We start from the raw sequence: 20062 nt of genomic DNA, 5'->3' as shown, positions 1-20062 counted from the left end.
ATCAACTTGCCCTTCGAGAGATTCTCTGTCGCAGCAGCAGTGGACGTTTTGTCGCCTGAACTTGTCCAATCTCCACCTCCTTGCTTGGAGATTGAGCGGCAGCATTTGACAGCTGTTGGCCTTCTGTCCGAAGTCTGTGACGTTCCCAGGCAGCCAGGAGTCCCTCCACTAAAACCGTATACGCCTGTAGATAGAACAAATTTGTTTGGTGGGCAGAACAAATTTGTTTGGTGGACAGCAAAGGTTGTCTAGCCCCTTCATAATTGTCGTCTCAGGCTTCTGACTCTCAAAACAGTTTTTCTTATTGCCATTACCTCTGCTCGCAAAGTTAGCGAGAGTAAGGTCAGTCCTGACTTTAACCTCTGTTATACCTTTGGGGTTTGTGGACTCTATACACACTGTACTTCCTTATTGTCCAGTGTATATATAGAGCCACTTTCTCACATTGGTGGATCAGCGGTGGGATACAAACTTGCATTTGTTGGACTACTTGGTTACCATCTGATCACACAACAGAACTCATAAATTGCCTTTAGAATTCTGAAATTGGTCTTTTCCAAAAACACTAAAAATTACAAAATACAACATTTGTAAGTCCCATTAGAATTTTTGAAAAGTCACTACAAGCAAGGGTAGAGGGTTAGAACTGTCAGGTTAGAATGTCTCAAAAGAACCCAGTTGTTAGTGAAGATAATGTAAACATGGTGGAGGAACTCGACCTAAAGGTCGTCGAGCCCAAGAAGCCCTCGGCACTGAAAAACCCGGAACCGAAGAGCGTAGTCGAGCCCAAGAAGCCCTCGCAGCAACGTTCGGAATTTTTCTTCGTAGCACGCCGGCGTGGACGACGTCACAGGAGCACGGCATCTCGCGCGACTCCGACTGTCGTCACCGACTCCTTATTAGACCCACGTCAGCGTGATGACGTCAGTTCCGCCCTTTTTTCCGTTCCTTCGAGGCACCCGGACGGACCAACGACAGCAAATATGCAAATATACAATGTACACAGTACATACAAATCAAAATCGCACACAAAGTGTGCAGCAGAATTAGCAAAATAGCAGAAAATATACACACATAAAAACCAGGTATAGCAGAGTGGACAACGGGGAGGCTGGTGGGCATGTGAGGAATCCACAGGCAGATATTGTATCTACCAGAAAAAGCGCTACCGAAGGTAAGTAACTTGTTCTTCTGATAGATACATCTGCCGTGTGGATTCCTCACCTTGTGAATAGAGTCCCACAGCAGTCCCCACTCCCGGAGGAGGGTGTCCACTCCGCTATACCAGGAAATCTTGGAGAACAGAGCGCGCGAAGTGGCCATCCCTCCTCACCTCGGTATCCAAGCAGTAGTTGTAGGAGAGTGGGGTCTGCAATCCTATGGTCACCCCAGATTTTTGCTTTTTGCTTCACTGGTTTACGACTTTCCCTGGCTGTGGGCCTGCTAATCAGACCCACAGCCTAGCTGTTCTCTCTCTAAATTGGCAACCATGTACTTTAGGTGCATTTACCAATTGGTACTGGGCCACCTTATCAGTCCCTGTACAGTATACCTTAGGTATCCAGGGCATAGGTGTACCCAGGGCCTACCAGGGGCTGAAGCATGTATTATGCCACCCCTGGCTGGCCATCTAAATCTGACACAACTGGCTGCATGACAGCTGGGGCAATGTGGTGTAAACACCCTTTGCTGTAGATATAGTATACCTATAATCTAACCCTAAAATGGACACATATATTCCTATCAGTCACTCCTATGGAAGGCCTTATCAATCCTGAAGGCAGAGTGCTTGGAATTATGTGAGATGGTGCTCTGGCATGAGCTGAGCCCGTTTGCAGCTTGCGGAACCAAGTCCTAATAGCTGTTCCATGATAACGCTATACCATATACTCTTAAGTGCATTATCTACCTCGCGGTAAAATGCTAACTCTGGTATAACATTATCAAAACATGTCGAGTAAGGTGTCATACGATTTGGAATACTACCCCCTCGCTAATTCTGGCGACGGGGGTAGCATTCCACCCTTCTAGAGGGACACGACATGTATGTAACTGTGAACCCCGGTTAAAGTTAACTCGAGCCTCAGCATCACAAAATGGATGCTGCCACCACAGACACAAGTCTGACCTCCTGCTGCTGGGAGTCCTTCCAGCGAGAATGGCTTGGACAAAGGGTTTCCTGCCTTGGGAGGTGCGAGCACCACCCCAGACAGGATTTTGTGTATTGGGGAGGATACGCCTGAAAGGAATGAGACATGCCTGGGGCACTCAAGGTGCCCTGTGCATACACCGGTTCAAACCAGTTGCTGGGGCATCCCAGCCCCAGCTCTGGCGGGGAACCGGACAAAGGATAGGGGGTGTAACCACCCTCCTTCCTGGTCCCACCCAGGGGAGGGACCTAGTCAGTAGTGCAGCCCCCTTTAGGAGAATAAAGGTAGGAGCTGGTCCCATTCCAGATTAGATTATCCTGAACTATTCAACAAGAAGAAACTCTGGCCTTCAACGTTCTGCTCCACAGAAGACTGAAGAATCTCCCTTGTGGGCAAGGAGTGTCCACCCTGCAACTGCAGGCACCATCAAGCGTCCAGCGGCTTCATTTTGTCATCTTCCCTCGAGGATCCAGACTTCAGAGCCCGACGAGACCCAGATTCCCAGACCTCTCTTGACCTCAACTCACATCTGCAGCAAAGCTGAGACCCGTGGGTGCGACGAGACATTTGGGACCGGCCATCTTGAACGAACCTGCACTTCGCTTCCAGCATGACTCCCGAGGTAAACTTGACCAAGTGCTTTGGGGACTGAGAAGGCCCAACCCCGAGCAGCTCCTGCACCGAAGATCAGACCTCCAGCCTCCATGAGATCTGCGTGGGGCCCTTCTGCTTGTCTGCTGCTCGACGCGTTGTCTGGTCACTTGCCGGCTGGCTAGTGGCCTCCTAGACGACGAACCTTTGAATCTTTGCTGCTGGTCTGGTTGCTCCAGACTGGCCCTTGCTTCCTTCCAAAAGAGGGGCACCCCGGACTCTCCTAGTCCGCACCAGACGTCTTTTCCACTCACCGCGTGGGTTGCCTTTGCCAAGGCCTGTTGAGTCCAATCCCGGATCCGACACCGACGACAGCGAGAGCCTGCGTGGGACAGCTCGTGCCTCCATCCTGGTCGTCGAAGACACCTCCTGGTCCACGTGGCTGCAGAGTCAAGCGTCCACTCTTCACCTGATCGCGACGACAGCACCTGGTTCCATCCTGGTTCCACACCGGTCATTGGCTAGTGACTTTGAACACTGTCCCCTCTGCTTTCAGGTCCTCTTCTTCACCGATCCACCCTTGGATCGCACCGGACATCTTCCTCCTGGTCGCCTGCAGCATCTTTTCTTTCAGGCTCCATTGACTTCAACGTGAGAACCTGACACACTTTGGCACCTATGCACCCGCAGCCCGTGGGTGAGGTAACGAGAGCATTTCGGTGCTCAAGGGTAGTCTAACTGTCCTAGTGTCCAATTCCACAGTCGTTGTTGTCCTAACTAGTCAGGATTGTCCGTACTCCCCTTTTACTTGAACTGTACTGTCCATAGACGTTGTTACACATCTCGCGTGTGAGTTCACACTCTGCACACGCGTTCCGTGGGCCTCCTATTACCTACCTGAAGTTAGTATAGCGTGGTCCCATCGATCCTACAGCCTCTGGACAGCTCCATTCCTTTTATCGACTTTCACATTCCACTTACTTAGTATATGGTTTGTCGTGCCCCTAGGGCACCATTGTAAATTTGTGCAACTTGTAGTGTTTTTTGTAAGAGATTGTCATGTGCTTAGCCCTCTGACCTCATAAAGAGTTCAGAGGTGGTGTTATTAATAAATAGACTGTTTATTTTCATAACAACCTGTGTGGTGTCCTTTCATCTGGTATTCCAGGGGTTATATTGTGGTAAAACAAGAGTTTAGCCTAAGACTGCTTTGTCCATGCTACCATTAGGATAGCTGGTCTATAAGGTTGACTTACAACCAATCACCATAAGGGTTGTTTGGACTGATACAAGGTGATCACTAGAACTAGTGAGCATCATATATCAGGCCAACTTCTCACAGTAGTGCTTCGCGAAAGTGTGGAGGGAGGCCCAAGTCGCGGCTCTGCAAATGTCCTCAACAGGTACACCTCTAGCAGACGGTTGCAGTTAAATGTCAGCGCGCCGAGTACCAAAGCCGTATCTTCCCTTTTCTCTCACTCTTGCAGGTCGCTGCTGTCTCTCTTTCTGAGGGTTATCAGTCTTTCTCCAACTGTCTTTCCCATTTCTTGTTCCTGGGAAAACGTCTGCTGAGAAAGAAAAGTCCGGTCCCCCAAAACATGAGTGCGTGTGGCCACCCGCACTGGCTCAGGTAAAGATCTTCTGACCTCAAAAGACACCCCTGCACCCTCAGCCCCCAGGCCTTGGGGAGCCCCACCGACAGTGCCCAGGTGTCCGCAACATATCAACTTTCCTCCAGAGCCACGGGTTCCCTTTGTCCAACTTCCTGGTCCAAGCCTGCAGCCTTTATTTGAAATCGTCATTCTCCATTGATTTGCATTGGGTTCCGGATGCTTTTGGCCTCCTTGCCGCTGAGAGTGTTTGGTACTGGCTCGTAGCTGGGAGCGGCATGATTGCTCGCTTGCTCCACAAAATTGCAGTTTTGGATGAGGGGCGGATCCTTTCCCCTCTTCTATTGATCGTTAAGGATTAAACACATCCAGGTTGCTATATGAGACATAGTGCTTTCTAGACGTATCATAATAAGCAGGGGATTTCGAAATTCTCACGATTGTCAATCCAAGGTCTGGTCTTATGGGATGAATACCCTTTTTGAGAATTTACACTATACTTCCAACGACCTTAGATAAATGGACTTAAAACATTATTTCTCTCATGTGAGGGCGAGTATTTCTTATTCTTTGTGCCCTGAAGACCACATGTATGTGTGTGAAATTAGTTGGCTGACTTTGTTTTGACACACTGACAATGCAACGATAAGGAGAAGAATTTCAACTATTACCGGAATATTGTGGATATATCTGTAATCAGAATTACATTTGTAGAAGTGGTGCACCTCTGTTTGCTTTATCTGTTTTCACCTAACTTAGGTTGGCACTCGGATAAAGGGTGCTTGCAGTGTGTGCACACATGGTCATATTTAAATTGCTGGATTCAACAACATTTTTGTTAGGTCTCGCCTGTCGATGCGCATGCGCATCGAGCTTGCGAGCCTATTGCGGCTTAAACAACCTTTAACTACGAAGCAAGGAATCGTGGCGATTCCTTGCAGTGCCCGTGACTTTTAAGCTCAATGCGCATGTGCATTGAGCTTAAAAGCGCGTGCACATCAGTTCCCTCAGCCGCCGCATTACTCCGACACCTTTTGAAGTGAAGCTTAGCTTCACTTCAAAGGCCCGGCTTCTTCACACCCACATGCCGCTCTCCCCCGCTCCGCCCCCTCCCCTGCCCGCCGTGTGCATTTCTTTTCTCCGGCCTGCGTGCTTCCCACAGGGGGCCGGGCTAATTTTTCAGTCAATTCTTCACACCCACATGCCGCTCTCCCCCGCTCCGCCCCCTCCCCTGCCCGCCGTGTGCATTTCTTTTCTCCGGCCTGCGTGCTTCCCACAGGGGGCCGGGCTAATTTTTCAGTCAATTTGCAGAAGGTCTGCCTTTGTTCTGCAAGTGCATCCCTTTCGCAACCGACCATGCTTTTAACACCGAACAACTCTCCCGCAAACTCACCTTCCTCAGCTCGCTAGTACGGTCACTCATGTTGCAGCTACCCCAGGTCAAGCGGATCCGCAGCTAATAGTGCCAGGCCTTGCCATGGGAAGCAAATCCGCCCGAGTGAAACACGCATGCGCATCGAAGGCAATGAATGCTTTTTTTCATGGCGTCCATCTTCAAACGGTATTATTGCCAGCGCAACCAACGTTTTTGTCACTACAAAAGCCCAACCGATCGACATAGAAAACAGACAAGACTTCTACTTCCCGTCTGTGTGTGCCCATCCTCGCGTGTGCGCACGCGTTTTATAATAGGCATGCGTACTATGTAATTTGTCTCAGAACAGATATTTCTAAGCTCCCCGGTGTTCTGCCGTTTTAGTGCGTATAAGTAGGTTACAATTTGTTATCGTAGATGTATTTTGAAGCTTCCTGTGGCCGCAGTTCAATTCCCATTCTTCCCTGAATACTAATTTCTTTTTTTATTATTGCGTTTCAAAAGAGGAAATATACTCTACAATACCACCATGCAAGGCGGCCTTGCACATTACTCACCCAATCTAAAATTAAAAACATCGAATTATAACAAACACAATTAATATCCTTAACAATTATGATTGTACAGTCGACTTGGCAGATACTGTCTCTGCAGATATGCTGCGTCTTCATTATGCCGGATGTTTCAATTATTAGAAAAACAACAAGATGCCGACCCTACCAATATTCAACTGCTCTCATTCCGAGCGAACAAATCAGACACACGCAACGCCACTCACACACGCAACGCCACTCACACACGCAACGCCACTCACACACGCAACGCCACTCACACACGCAACGCCACTCACACACGCAACGCCACTCACACACGCAACGCCACTCACACACGCAACGCCACTCACACACGCAACGCCACTCACACACGCAACGCCACTCACACACGCAACGCCACTCACACACGCAACGCCACTCACTCAAAGCCACTCACACCCACGCAGTGCCACTTTCACCCACACTGTGCAGTGCACAATAGGCCTCGCAGTAGGAAAGTTGGAGCTATTGGTTTTGTAAATGACAAAGCCCTTTATGTTTTTAAAATGAAAACAAAAATAAAAGGCATTGTTATTTGCAATTGTAATAGCTCCAACTTTACTACTGCAAGACCTATTGGCAACGCCAGTGCTTGTTTTAAGAGATATCAGTTGTGTGCGCAGCATCCATTTGGTCCACTGCCTGTTTCTGTTGTCTTATATTAACTAATGTCATCTTGAATAAGTTCTGCTTCATCATGTCCAGTGAGGTAACAGAAAGGGTATGAGCAGCAGTAGCTCTTGCCTAGAGTAACCAATAACGGGGAGGTGTTTTTTTTTTTTACACAGAGAAGTGCAAGGAAGCAGAGCTAATAGAATTGAAATTGCGATTTTTGCTATCATCCTAAAAATGGGTAATGCTGGTTAATAACTACTTTCTGTGTTATAGAAATGCCACTATTACCCACAGATATCCAGGACACTGCCATGAGCTCCTCCTTCATAGCTTCTCCCACAAATTTGATGGGCCACTGAAAGACTGTCCTCAGGTGGTGGTGATGGAACCATGTTAGTGAACATGTGGTTATCTAAATTGAAGACTTTGATCATCTACTTTTACTTCTGTATCTTGACCCTTGCCATTCTCATCCACGAGTATCACTGCCATCTAGTGCCAGGACTAGAAAGTATTTGCTCAGCTATTAATTTACAGTTTGCGGACTAGTGTGGTGCACATAGAAGTGCATTATGAGGAGGGAAATCACTTTTGGTGTTGGTGCACTTTCACCATTTTCGTTCTCTACTGAATAGCGAGGTTTGGAAGCGGCTTCTCTAATCAGAAAATTCTTTTTGCAGGCCTAGCTCTGAAACATTGTCTTTTGATATTGTAAAAAAGCCTATGTGCTCAGAGTAACAAGTCCCACAAAATGTAACTTTATCCTTTTTGGGAGGATAGTTTTGCAGTAAGTCAATCCTATCTCAATCGATTGGATGACTGACGGTTATATAACATTAACATAGAGGTCATATCCTTGTACAGTTAAGTTTCTAGCTCTTCACACGGATTTAGTGGAAAAATGGTAATTTCCGGAAAAATGCAGATATCCACTTGATATTATTTTGATAGAGGTTATCCATCAACTCCATTAAAAAAGGGTCTATGTGGTAAATCTACAGGAGTAACATGAATTTGCTCAAAGGCTGATCTATACACTCAAATCACACCAATGGGTTCCTCAAAAGGAGTTATTTGTCTAAATATGTTACATGATTTTTAGAAAATAGAATCCATAACGATTTCAGAGATGAGCTGCAGCAGGATCATGTTTTGAGTAAATGCCATTTGAGACTGAGCAGTACAGTAAAACGTCTAGTAAAAGAATACATAGCAGTAACATTGATGTTTGTTAAAGGAAGATACGGAATTAAGAGCTGTATTGAGAATACCAACTGTAGCTTTTAGGAAGTTGCCTGGTTTTTGTGATTGTATATAAATATTTAGCCGAATCAAAGTGAATAGCATACCTGCAATACTACCCATCAAAAGATTTTAAAGCAGTACATTTTTAATAGTCTGTGTGATCAATGGTATTCATTTATAAGCAAAATTCTGACACGTGTTTTTTGCGCATATATGCAGTGGTGGTTCACGTTGAGCTTCATGGTAGGGTTCCCAAAATATGTTGGCCTGTGTAAGTCGCCTCATCTCAGAAGAGGGAGTGGAAAATTAAAGTTGTGAAACATAGGAGCTCAGGTGATCGTTAAGTTTTGGATAGAAAAACAGATTTTCATTCAGGTTTATTTTAAATACAAATGATTGAACAGCACAAGACCGCCAGTAATTTGATATAAACAAATTCCCCAGCTTACACAAGGTAGGAGGCTGCTGCCTTAGTCTTTGCTTTAATTTGACCTTTTAGAATAGGCTGGCATTTTGAAAATAGTTTGAAAATCTATTTCTTCCCTCTTTTCCTTGATGCTAAATTTAGATCTTGTTTTGAGTAATGGTGTAGTTTGACAATAATTAATAGTATGTGGCCTTGCTGAGTATTAAATTAAATATATGTAAAAAGGGGCATGCTTTGAGTAAAGAGCTGCGTATCAATCTTTGTGACGGTATCTTAAAAATATTTTGCTGACGTTCTGATCTTTGTATATGTAGCCCCATCATACGATAGTGAGGAACTGATCAGAAATCTCATGGAGGTAGCCTGTGAAAGTGGTGAAAATTCTGCCTGCGTATTAACTATATTGCGCTGAACAATGTGAAGATTTTAATGCAAATGGTTTGAGACATTGGCTTGTACTCTTAGTATCTTAACGAGTCCTCTACCGAAATAATTTGCTTTTAAATGCAATAGTGCCATTGTTTGTGAAGGGCTGTGGTGTCTCAGACTTTGATGGTAATGTCCAAATTTGGAGATTTGTATGATGCGAACCTTCAAGAGACTTTAAGACAATTTGTTGTAAAGAGTCTTGCAGGTTTGCAAGAACGAATACAGCCTTCTGTAATATGTGTATCTGTTTAAAAATCACTTCTAAAACTAGCTGCCTGTACATGCATAAGTATTCCTGTCAACTTGATTTCTGGGTTTAGTTTGCAAATCTTTGTAGGCTGCTACTTGACAATTCTCTTGGTGTATGTCTTGCGACTACTGATCAGTTTCTGAACCATTTGATGAGACTCAGTAGGAAGCGTTAACTGACTAGGCTCTATTGTTTTTGATGTAGCTTGCCAATCTGGTTCCCTCAGAGCATTTAAGATAGCCCTTCAATTTATGCAAAAAAACTAGTTATTTGGAAGATTGAATATATATCTGAAAAGGCCTGTTCTTTTTTGTGATTCAGCCAAGGCTAGTGCTCACATATTTCTTATTTGTTAGAAATACGGGGGTCCGAGTGTGATTCCCTCCATGGTAAGTTTAAAGTGTAAAAAGAACTGTCATTACATTTTTGTACAGCTGATTCACTTTTCATCAGCATTTGATATGAACAGCTTTAGACCTAAAATGAGCTCTTTGGCCATGTTGATTTGTATACCTTCATTGGCCTTTTATACGTTTGAAAGTGTTGCCTCATGTTTCCTGCCCTGTTAGTGTTCAATCAAGTATTCATTCGATTTGATAAATCCAAGAGCTTACTCCTTTCCTCCTTTCCCTCTTCTTCACAGAATATTAAAGGAGGTCAGGGCAGACCAGGCGGAAACCATCCTAGTAACCCCAGACTGGCCAAGAAGAGTGTGGTACGTGGACCTCATCACTATAACAGTAGCACAGTTTTGGCCCCTTCCTCTGAGGCAGAATCTTTAATCTCAGGTAAAGTTCCGACATACCAACCTCAGTTTAAAGGCTTGGCAAGTAAAGATCTATTATGCCGGGATTTTCTCAAAGTTTTGAGAAAGCTTGGTTCTCCTTAGTGATAAAGTGGACCCCAATGATTTAAAGAAAATTCTTATTACACAGAAATAGGACTTTAGTAATTTATTATTTCTTACATTTACAAGGTCTGGCTTTAGACTCAAGGAAATCTTAGATAAGCCATTTATATGTTGTCTTTTCATGTGGCTTCCATGGGTATTGTCCGGTTACAAAGAGGTCTTCAGGACTGATCTTTTATAGATGTGATGTTGTAAAGGTGGATTGTTAGTCCTTCAGAAAACTAGTATTGACAGCCCATTATATTATTCACCACACTGTAAACGTCCTGCCTACAAGGCTGAAGTTGAAAGAGATTTAATAATGGAAAACTATGAAGTACTGTTTCATATCTATTTTCCCAAGGACCTCACACCACGTAAGTGAGATCCATTATCATAGTTCTAAGCAAGCCAGATAACTGGGTAGGAAATGAGGGCAGCTAATACAAGATTAGGGTACCTAGATCGTGAGGCATTCCATAGAAAGCCGACAGTAATCGGTTTCTATAACTTTGGTCAGTTTGATCTTAAAACTGGTATAGAACAATGGTTTATTCTGCAAAAAAAAAGAATCTGCACTGAGTATGGGAACACATCCATTTTCTTTTCTACAATTTGTTGGACGTAATCAATTGAAAGAAGTGGATTCTTATATCACTGGTATCGTATTGGTTGACAAAGGGCTTTTTATCTTAAGACTTTCTTCCAAATTTGAATTTACCAATCCTCATTGCTACTCACTAATGCCAAAGGAAAGCAAATCTTAGACATGATTGTGGATGGTCAAACATATTTGACTTTACTGCGAGAATTAATTTTCCCTTGAATGGATGCCTTGGTTTTTCTGTTAGTGGTAGTAAAAATGTATTTTGTTCTGAATCTGAGTTTTTACTTAGGAGCTTTATATCGGGCTTTCAAGTGTGCTGCTGAATGGAATTATTTTATCGCTTCTACTTGTTCCTTGAAATCTCATTCGTCAGACTAAAACTATGACCATCCGTGACCTGGTTGATTACAGCTAGACTTTTATAGGATCTTGATTTGTGTACTTGTATGGCGCAGAATCTAATATGCCTCTAATGCATCAGTATTTAAACCTCCTAACGTTATTTCCAGCTGTTTTGTGACTTGAGCATGCACTAAATCCACCCTGGAGGTACAAAAAAGTTGCCAGAGAATTAACTTTTTGACTAGTATTCGATTAAAATGTAGTTACTTAATACTGGTAATTTCTAGGTTGGTGAACAGTGTGCATGGCGGTTTCTTTCAGTTAGAAAACTATCTATACATACATGTTGCCATCTGGAAATAGTTTGGGATCGCTTTGTAACCTTAAATATTCCCCTTACATTAGTAGTGTCTCGAGCCCTGAAGGTCAAAAGTTTTATCAGATCACATAATTGTAATGTGAGCTCCGTCTTAGTTTGGGATACTCAATGCAAAGCTGTTTATAGAATAGCCATGTTGATATCTCACTTGGTTACTAGTGTCTAACATTCTAACTCCCATCTCCTGCCTCCTTTATGTATCACTGTGTCTTAGTTCTTGTGAATTTACCAGGAAAAAGTAACATCATGTTGTATCATCAATTTGCTATTTTCGTATGAGGTATTTTTTACTTTCACCAGTTCATATCTAGGTCCCATTTCCATCAAGATAGTGCACCTAAAATTGACCACTTACACTTACTAGCCCAAATCTTTGGTCTATCACATAGGTGATGATTCATGTTGCTTAGATCAACTCAAATGCTACGGAAATTAAAGTTTATGACCCCGAAATAACGTTTTGGAGCCTTTATATGTATTACATGTAGGATATTTGATTAACTGTTGCCAGTCTGGCCAATTACATGCATTCATGTCTTTGACTCAAGTATTCTGTCCTAATTTTTAAAGTTACTTGTAAAACATTTGCAAATAATAGTGTTGTGTATCTTGTTTGAGAACAGTCTTGTATTCATGATGAGATTTCACAAGCTGTTTAGTGATCCTTTTAGTAGTTTGCGCACCTTTTTGAGTATATTTTAATCGCATTGATCAAACGTGTTTTTCCCTTTGATTCTGTGAACGAGCTTTGCAGAGTAGAAACGTTCGGCCTTTGTTGCAGCAGTAGTCAAATTTGGATATATTGAACGATTTAGACCTGAAAAAAAGTCACCAGCTGCCAAAGCATGCTTTTTATACCATGACTCATTTCCAGGCTTTCTAAATGCTTGATGTGAAGTGCTGCTAATTTCTAGCTGCTTATGTTATTCTTGGTTTACTTGCGTTGGCTGTTGATTGAAGAAACAGAATTGTCAAGTAAGCTGTACTATTTAGAGTAAACATAAGGTGCACCTTAGAGGTGCGAGTTCTCTGCTTAAAATATTTTTTGAATAGCCTGATAAAGTAACTAATACAAGTAAGATCAGTTAGATGATGCGAACTCCATCGTGAATGTTCTTTGGAAATAATGTTTGTTTGGCATGGTTTGAAAGAGACGAGGTGTGCGACTTCGGACATCGACTTTCATGAAGAATTCAAATGTGAATTTGTTTGCCTTGATTCCTCATCTGTGTTTTACCAAATTACTGGCCTTCTTTAGGTCACTCTCCATATTTACACTCTTATATTTTTTTTATAGTGGGCATGTTTATTTGTCCTTTGAAACTTTCAAAAGAATCAACTTCTTTCAATCTTTGGCTGGATAGTGCTTGTTTTATCAAAAGATATGTTTCTAAAAAAAAATGCACGAGAAACTAGATTGGCAATAGTGTTGCTGTCAGGAAGTAGTTTGGCAGGTTGAACTCTTATTACTTTCGAATATCAGGAGGAAGGAAATAAGGTTTTGGGAAGAAATAGAATATCGGGCAGGTTACAGGCACCAATATCCGAATAGACTAGTTTTTATAAATGTTTGAAGTATGGGAAAGGGGGTACCTTTGCCCATGGGGTATTCTGATGTTTGTTGAATAAGAAATCAATGTCTTTATTCTTATTGCAGGTCAGTACCCCTGGTGTAAAGCAAGGGCCACCTTCACAACCCGTACCACCACAGCCAGTTTCTGCTGACAAGCAACTGGGACATGAACCCGCCTCTCCTCGTAATCTTCAGCGCTCAAGGCAAGTTGTAATTCATTCTATTCAAATATGGTAATGTGTGCACAGGGTTACCACTTGAGGAAGGTGTTTTTGCCGCCTGTCTAAGCTTTTGCGCCACACTGGATGGCTGTTTCAAATGCCTTATTATTTATTTGGAACTCTGATTTACCAGGTAATAAACACATTAACTAGGATTTGTGTATGAATCATTGTACAACCTGAGCCCACATGGACCTTTGCCATGGTGCTGCAGGTCCTTTTGTATCCCATCCTTCGGGGACCATGCCACCCAGTTGGAGAGCGAGATCTCACAGTTGGAAAACTGGTTCCTGTGCAGCCGGTATCCTTTATGTGCATTCTGCTCTCTGCCCCACAGGTTCTCATGCCTTCTAGTTCTTTACCTTTCTTTGATGGTCTTTCTTTTCGCTCTGTGATTTTGTAATCCATCTCGTATGAATTTTATAGATGGTTTCCTCTATCTTGTTTCTTTCACTCACGCAGCCTGAGTTGCAGTGTTATAATTTGTTTATTGTAGAATGAGTCATATCTCATCCAAGTGCATGCATAGTAGCAGAAGCTGACGGCAAGGCTAAATCTGAATGTTAATAAGTTATGCATCTATTTTGGGAGGAGGTGCAATACATTTGATAGGATACCCCTATCACTGCTATTAGTTCACTTCCTGTTTATGTTGATTTGCGACAACTCACTTAACGTAGTTTTCCTACTGAGCTCTGCACTATTCTGTGGATAATAGTGAGAAATTTAAATTGTACTGCTGCACTGATGGAAAAGCCAATCTACCAAGATGTACTCCCTTTTTGCTACTCCGTTGGCACTGTTGTCTTTGTAGTGTAACTTGGCACCTATAGGTACTCTCAATAGATTCTGCCTGATACTTATGAACTAAAAAATGGTTGGTAGAAGTGGTGAGTCCCCTGGTTTCTAAATGATTTGGTCAGAAATGACCCAGCGGATTTTTTATGTGTAGGGATTACTTGTGAACAATATGCACCAAGACTTTATTTTTGTCAGCTTGTTGGGTTTGGCAGTGAGCAGTAAATGCTGAGTTACTATTGTTTGGTCCCATTCATAACGAGCAAATCTGAAGACTGACTACATGAAATCAGTCATTTTATAGGGCTTTTTTTTTTTTTTGCAGAGTTTTATATAGCGCGAACTAGAACCGAATCAGTTATCAGAGCGCTTTACATAGCACCAGTTACGATACATGAGGACACACTTTCATTTTTTTTTTTTTTTTTTTTTTTAGGCACGGGGAGATTAAGTGATTTGCCCAGAATCACAGGGGGTTTTTGGCGTCGTTACCGAGACTCGAACCCAGATGCCCAGGTCCGAGGTTGAGCGCCTTTGCCGTTAGGCCAACCCCTCTCCTGCTTTGAACAGATAATGTAGTAGTTCAAACATGTTGGAGTGCAAAGGGGCAAAAGTGGCCCACAGTTAATTACACTATGTAATGCTCCAGTAATTAGGTCCAGGAACGTTAACATGACAGGCGGCACCCCCTGCCAACAGCATTGAGGACTGTACATCATTGCAACACCCATTTCTACCCCTCTAGTCGTTCTAAACCTAGTTGTCACTTAGGATGGCCTTTGCTTTATGGAACTGGTGGCTGAGTATCACCCTTCCTTGGCAAGAAGGGAGACTTTAGTGACCTAGCCTGTTCTAATTCTTCCAGTATTGTACTTATGAGGAAGTAACAACTCTACCTGAATTGGCTTTGTAGGGCATGGTGGAAGCGTAATTATTTATGCTTTGGTCAGATGATGACATATTGTGCCTTAAATTGGCCCTTCTTCAAGGCATTTCCCATATAAGGAACATTCAACATTGATTAAGTAAAATCGAAGCACTGCTGAAGTGCTTCTCTGAGAACTTTAAGTACCATGTCAAAGGTCAAAGTGAAGATGGGTAATGTCAGGGCTGGAAAATAAATGTAAACCTTCGTCCCAATACAGGTTGTTCATCCCTGAGCAGTAGCCTCTGGATTTTCGGGTGGTATATACTGCTAGGAGATTGACATTGATGCAGGTTACATGGGACACCCATGCCGCCTGATAATGAGACCATGAAAATTGATGCTGCAGGGAGGGGAGTAAATTTCAAAAAACACAGTTGATGGACAGAATGTAGAACAATGTCATACATTCACCCCAGTACAAGGATCTGGGCCTAAATCCATCGGGAGTAGCATGGGTGCAACAACTCAATGGTTTATTGCCAGCTCCATGGGCTTGTAATAAAGATATGATACGCTCCAATAAGAGGAGAGCGGGACTTGATGCAGAATATCCCTAATGCTTGTAAAAAGAGATGAGAACAAGTGTACCTTGGCCGCAGGTGAACTTAATTATCCTGTTGCATCACCATGCTTGGCTAAGGATTTCAGGATTCTAACCGGAGGTTCAGCAGGCCTTCATATGCCTGCATTTTAATGGAAATCACCTATTCAGACCTCAGGGGGTATGTGACGTTGGATACATTTTAAATTAGACATACAGCTAACACCATAGTTATTGTCAGCAGTAACAAAGAGCAGGCTTTACAAAGATGCCCCACATCTGTGGCTCGATCAGGAGGTGTCAGGCCGCAGTATCTGCCTCAGCCTTCTTTCAAATAGGTCTACCGCAAACCATGCCTGAGCAGTACTCGTGAGAAGCTTCTGTGAGAACTGCTGCTCCAAGACAAGAGGAGAGCAAGGAAGAGTCACATCTGACACCAAATAAAGATCTTCCTTACTAGCTGAAGATATTGTGTTAGTACAGGGATGTTGCTTAGCCTTTCACCTTACCCCTCCAACTTATCATTCATGGTCTTAAAAAATAAACATGGATGTGAGAAAGTGCCCTCTTTCTTGCATGGTATGCCCCCACTTTTTTCTGAATTGCTGATGTACTTTGACTGAGTGTACCCTGGGCTCTTGCCAAACCCGTACCCAGGGCCTGTGTTCCTGCCAAACCCGTACCCAGGACCTGTGTTCCTTCCCTAAAACTGCATTGAATCCTAAACCTAATTGGCATCTCTGCCCACATGTCAGCCTCTGGTAAATGGTACCCAGGGCACTGTGACCAGGGAAGGCCCCTATGGGCTGCAACACTTTTCCAGTATTGGGGTGTCTTTCATAGATTCACATGCTTGAATATTCCCCGTCGTCGAAGTGGGAGTCCCACGGTACATAACATAGCAATGTAGCCATAACACAGCAATGTAGCCATAACACAAGTATATATACATAAAGAAAGAAAAAACATAGTTTTCCCTAGATAACATATCACTTCTATGCTATATAATAGTCATTATGTTTTGGTCCAAATTCTAGCCAATCGGGCATCTGCACCCTCTTAGAATGTTCTCCTCAGAGGCTCAGGCCCTCAGATTTTCTACCGCAAGTCATGTGAAGGGGAGTTTTCTGAGCTCTGCTCAGTTTTCTTCTCATTTCTTCTCAAAGTCAACTTTATGATGTCTACCACCAAGAAGTCCGCCCCTCAGACCCTGAGGAACCTGTGGAAAACAGACTTCATTCTGAAGACCCTCATAAAAAGTGCATATATTGCCTATATCTTGAACACCAGGTAAAGGATTGTATAATATGTAGAACCTTCTCTCAGAAGACTCTAAAGGACAGAGAAGGGCGTCTCCTTCTGTGGCTACAGAAGTTGAAGATTTCAAAAAACCCTCTCAGATGTGAAGAGTGTGTCCTCAAACAAGACTTCTTTATCATTGAAGAGAACCAGTGAGTTTCAAAGGGTGTCTCCAAAGCCTAAAATGGTGAAGAAACATCATATGGAAAAACCCACTGTTCAACTTGGAGTGAGTTCTCCCCCTCAGAGTCTTTCTGCATCTGTTACGCCCCGAGATCGGACTCTCAGGCATCAAAGACTTCATCTACGCAGTTTTTACCTGAAAAGCTGCCTATCTCGTCGTCACTTCCCCCGTCGACAAGAGCTGCCGTTGTTGCGTCTACATCGTCGTCTTCCAACCTCTACGAAGCCGGCTATGATACTGTCGCTGGCATATTCAGCATCGACGCTCGTATCCATTAAGGTGAGGCCTATTTAGTCTACAGTGCCTTTGACCTCGTCGACTGTGTCAAGCAAGCGAAAGAAAAAGATGATTTCATCAATGCACTCTTCGTCGTCGACGGTGGCTTCGTTGGTGGTGGCTTCGTTGGCGGTGGCTTCGTCGACCGAGCGTCTAAAGTCTAGGATGACTGTAACAACTGTGCCAAAAGATCTGGTTCCATTGAAATCTTCAAGCTCTTTACTGCAACGGCGACAGTTTTCTTTGGATACCCTAATGCCAATCCAGACTCCTTCTCAACCTCCAGCTGAGTTATTTTGTTCTGATGATGAAGAATCTGAAGATGATGAAAGATTCCGGGCTGCTCGCAGTCCCTCTTAACTGCTTATAAAATGTCAGGACTCCGATGAGGATGAAGACCTAGAAGAGGATAAGGATTATTCTACTTGAGGCACACAGCCTCGGACAGAATTTCTTATGGCACAAATGCCTTTAACACTTATTTCCAATTCATGCTAGATGATTACTAACGTCGCTTTCCAAGTTCAGTACAGGCCTCTCCAGCACCTCAAACGCCTATTCAGCCTCCTCCTAATAAAGACGCAGTTGTCACACCTTCTGCATCAACGGCCAAAGATCAGCATCCGGATACTCCTCAGGTGATTGAGGAGGACGATGATAGAGAAGAGGGTGAGCTTGATGACCGGACCCTTCTTTCTGAATGGGAGAACTATCAAATTCAAACACCATCTCCTACTCCAGTTCCTCTGGATTCTCCACCAGTAGACATAGGTGGTTTTCATTTACTCATGGAGAGAGCAGCAAAAAGATTCCAACTTCCTATGACAATAAGATAAGAAGATTGTTTCTTTTATGATTTTAAAGATCAGCCTCAGAAACAAGTGCGTTCTATTCCCATCATCGACTTTATATGGCTTTTGTATCGCACGAAAGAAGTTTACGACTTCGCAATTTAGCGTCCTCCCTCCGATTAAGAGAGTCCGCTTCTGTCCGACAGTTGAAATCTTTCCTAGGGATGTTGTCCTCTTGCATCCCTCCTGTCCCACTTTGCCGGCTAAAGATGAGACCTATCCAGGAGGAATTGGACAAACAATGGGCTCAAGTTTCCGGATCCTTCAACGATATGGTCAATCACATCTTGGATTAAAAAAGCTCTCTTGTGGTGGACCCTCGAGAAAAACGTCTTCAGGTCATCTATTCCTGATGGACGCTCCAAGTTTCACGCAAAACCCCAATTCAATCCCAGCTATTCTGCCGAGGCTGGATCAGAAGTATAAAGCACCTTCAAATTCACATGCTTGTCTCATTTCTCAAACAAAGCCTGATTCCAGTATTACTCAGGCAGCACAACGTTGGTCTAGGAATCCTTCATTTTCGATTTCTGCACCGCCTGACCGAGAAGATAGACGCCTTGATGCTATTGGCAAGAAATTTTCAACTACGGTTCGGCAGCCAATTCTCTTGCTATCCTTGGTCGCTACGACCGACAAATGTGGTCTGACATATCATCACTAGTAGATTTAATACTAGAACCTTCTAAAGTGGAGGCATTGAAAAGTCTTCATGAAGGAGAGAAGATTTCTTCCGAAATTATAGATTATGCTGTGGATGGATCTTCCACTGGTTTCTGCCTAATGGCTGATGCAGCAGTCCTCAGAAGACAGGGCTGGTTAAAAGCCACGTCTTTTCGTCAAGAAGTACAGCCGAAAATATTAGACCTGCCTTATGATGGCGAATCTTTGTTTGGCCAGCATATTGACGATGCCCTCCAAACAATAAAGAAAGACACCGACACGGCCCGTGCTCTCAGAACTTTCCAGTTTAAAAGACAAACTTTTTGAGGTGCAAGAGGTTGTGGATCCACATCTTCCTTTCGAATAGATTCCAGTCAGTATGAACAAGGACAACAACGTTACTCTTCCCAGAATCAACAATCATATAGACAACCGCATTCATCCTACAGGCAATACAGAGGTAAATCCTCTTACAGCGGGAAAGATTCTTCCAAAAAATAATGACTTTCGCCACTTACCATCTGCCCCCTTTTTTAAGGGCGAAACTCCCACTTTTACTCAAAATGGTCACTGATTACTACGGATCAATGGGTTCTGGATATTGTACGAAATGGACATGATTTGGAGTTTGTAAAGATTCCTCCCAATTCTCCACCAAGAGGTCCTCCTCCTGCCCCCTTGAAAGAACTCTTAAACAAACTCACAATTCTACTAAGAAAGGGTGCAATTGAAGTGGTACCAAAAATACAAAGGGGCAGAGGTTTTTATTCAAGGTTCTTCCTCATACAGAAAAAAGTCGGGAGAATGGTGCCCTATCCTTAACCTACGTGCCCTGAACAAATGCATAAAAAAACAAACTTTCCGCATGTTGTCCCTTCAGGAGGTACTTCCTTTGCTATCTCAAGGAGAGTATATGACAACCTTGGATTTTCAAGATGCGTATTTCCATCTTCCCATTCTGCGGAGACACAGGTGGTTTTTTAGATTCAGAGTGGCCGAGAAAGACTGTCAATTCAAGGTTCTTCCGTTCGGCCTCCGTTCCGCCCCAGTGTGTTCACCAAAGTCCTTGCACCGGTGGCAGCTTACCTTCGCATGCAAGGAGTACAAATCTTCCCATACCTAGACGACTGCCTGCTGAAGTCACAATCTTTCCAACAGGCTGCCAAACACACACTATTGTGCGGGTCCCTCTTCCAGTCCCTGGGCTTTACATTCAACATGGAAAA

General features: G+C 43.5%; 1 protein-coding gene across 7 annotated transcripts in view; it reads left to right on the top strand.

The window, feature by feature from the left end:
• WAC (WW domain containing adaptor with coiled-coil) overlaps positions 1–20062 on the top strand; it is a 676706-nt gene that overhangs the window by 486395 nt on the left and 170249 nt on the right. For 4 of the 7 annotated variants that reach the window (XM_078663389.1, XM_078663393.1, XM_078663394.1 and 1 more), the window contains 2 exons: positions 9929–10000; positions 13160–13278. In XM_078663389.1, the coding sequence (XP_078519515.1) occupies positions 9929–10000; positions 13160–13278 (191 nt within the window). The remainder of the gene's footprint in view (positions 1–9928; positions 10001–13159; positions 13279–20062) is intronic. The other 3 variants (XM_078663395.1, XM_078663391.1, XM_078663392.1) reach the window with 1 other exon arrangement.

Source organism: Lissotriton helveticus, chromosome 10, assembly GCF_964261635.1.
Source record: "Lissotriton helveticus chromosome 10, aLisHel1.1, whole genome shotgun sequence".
NCBI lineage: Eukaryota > Metazoa > Chordata > Amphibia > Caudata > Salamandridae > Lissotriton > Lissotriton helveticus.
The sequence above is the reverse complement of the archived record's forward strand: the minus strand, read 5'-3'. Positions and strand labels throughout refer to the sequence as shown.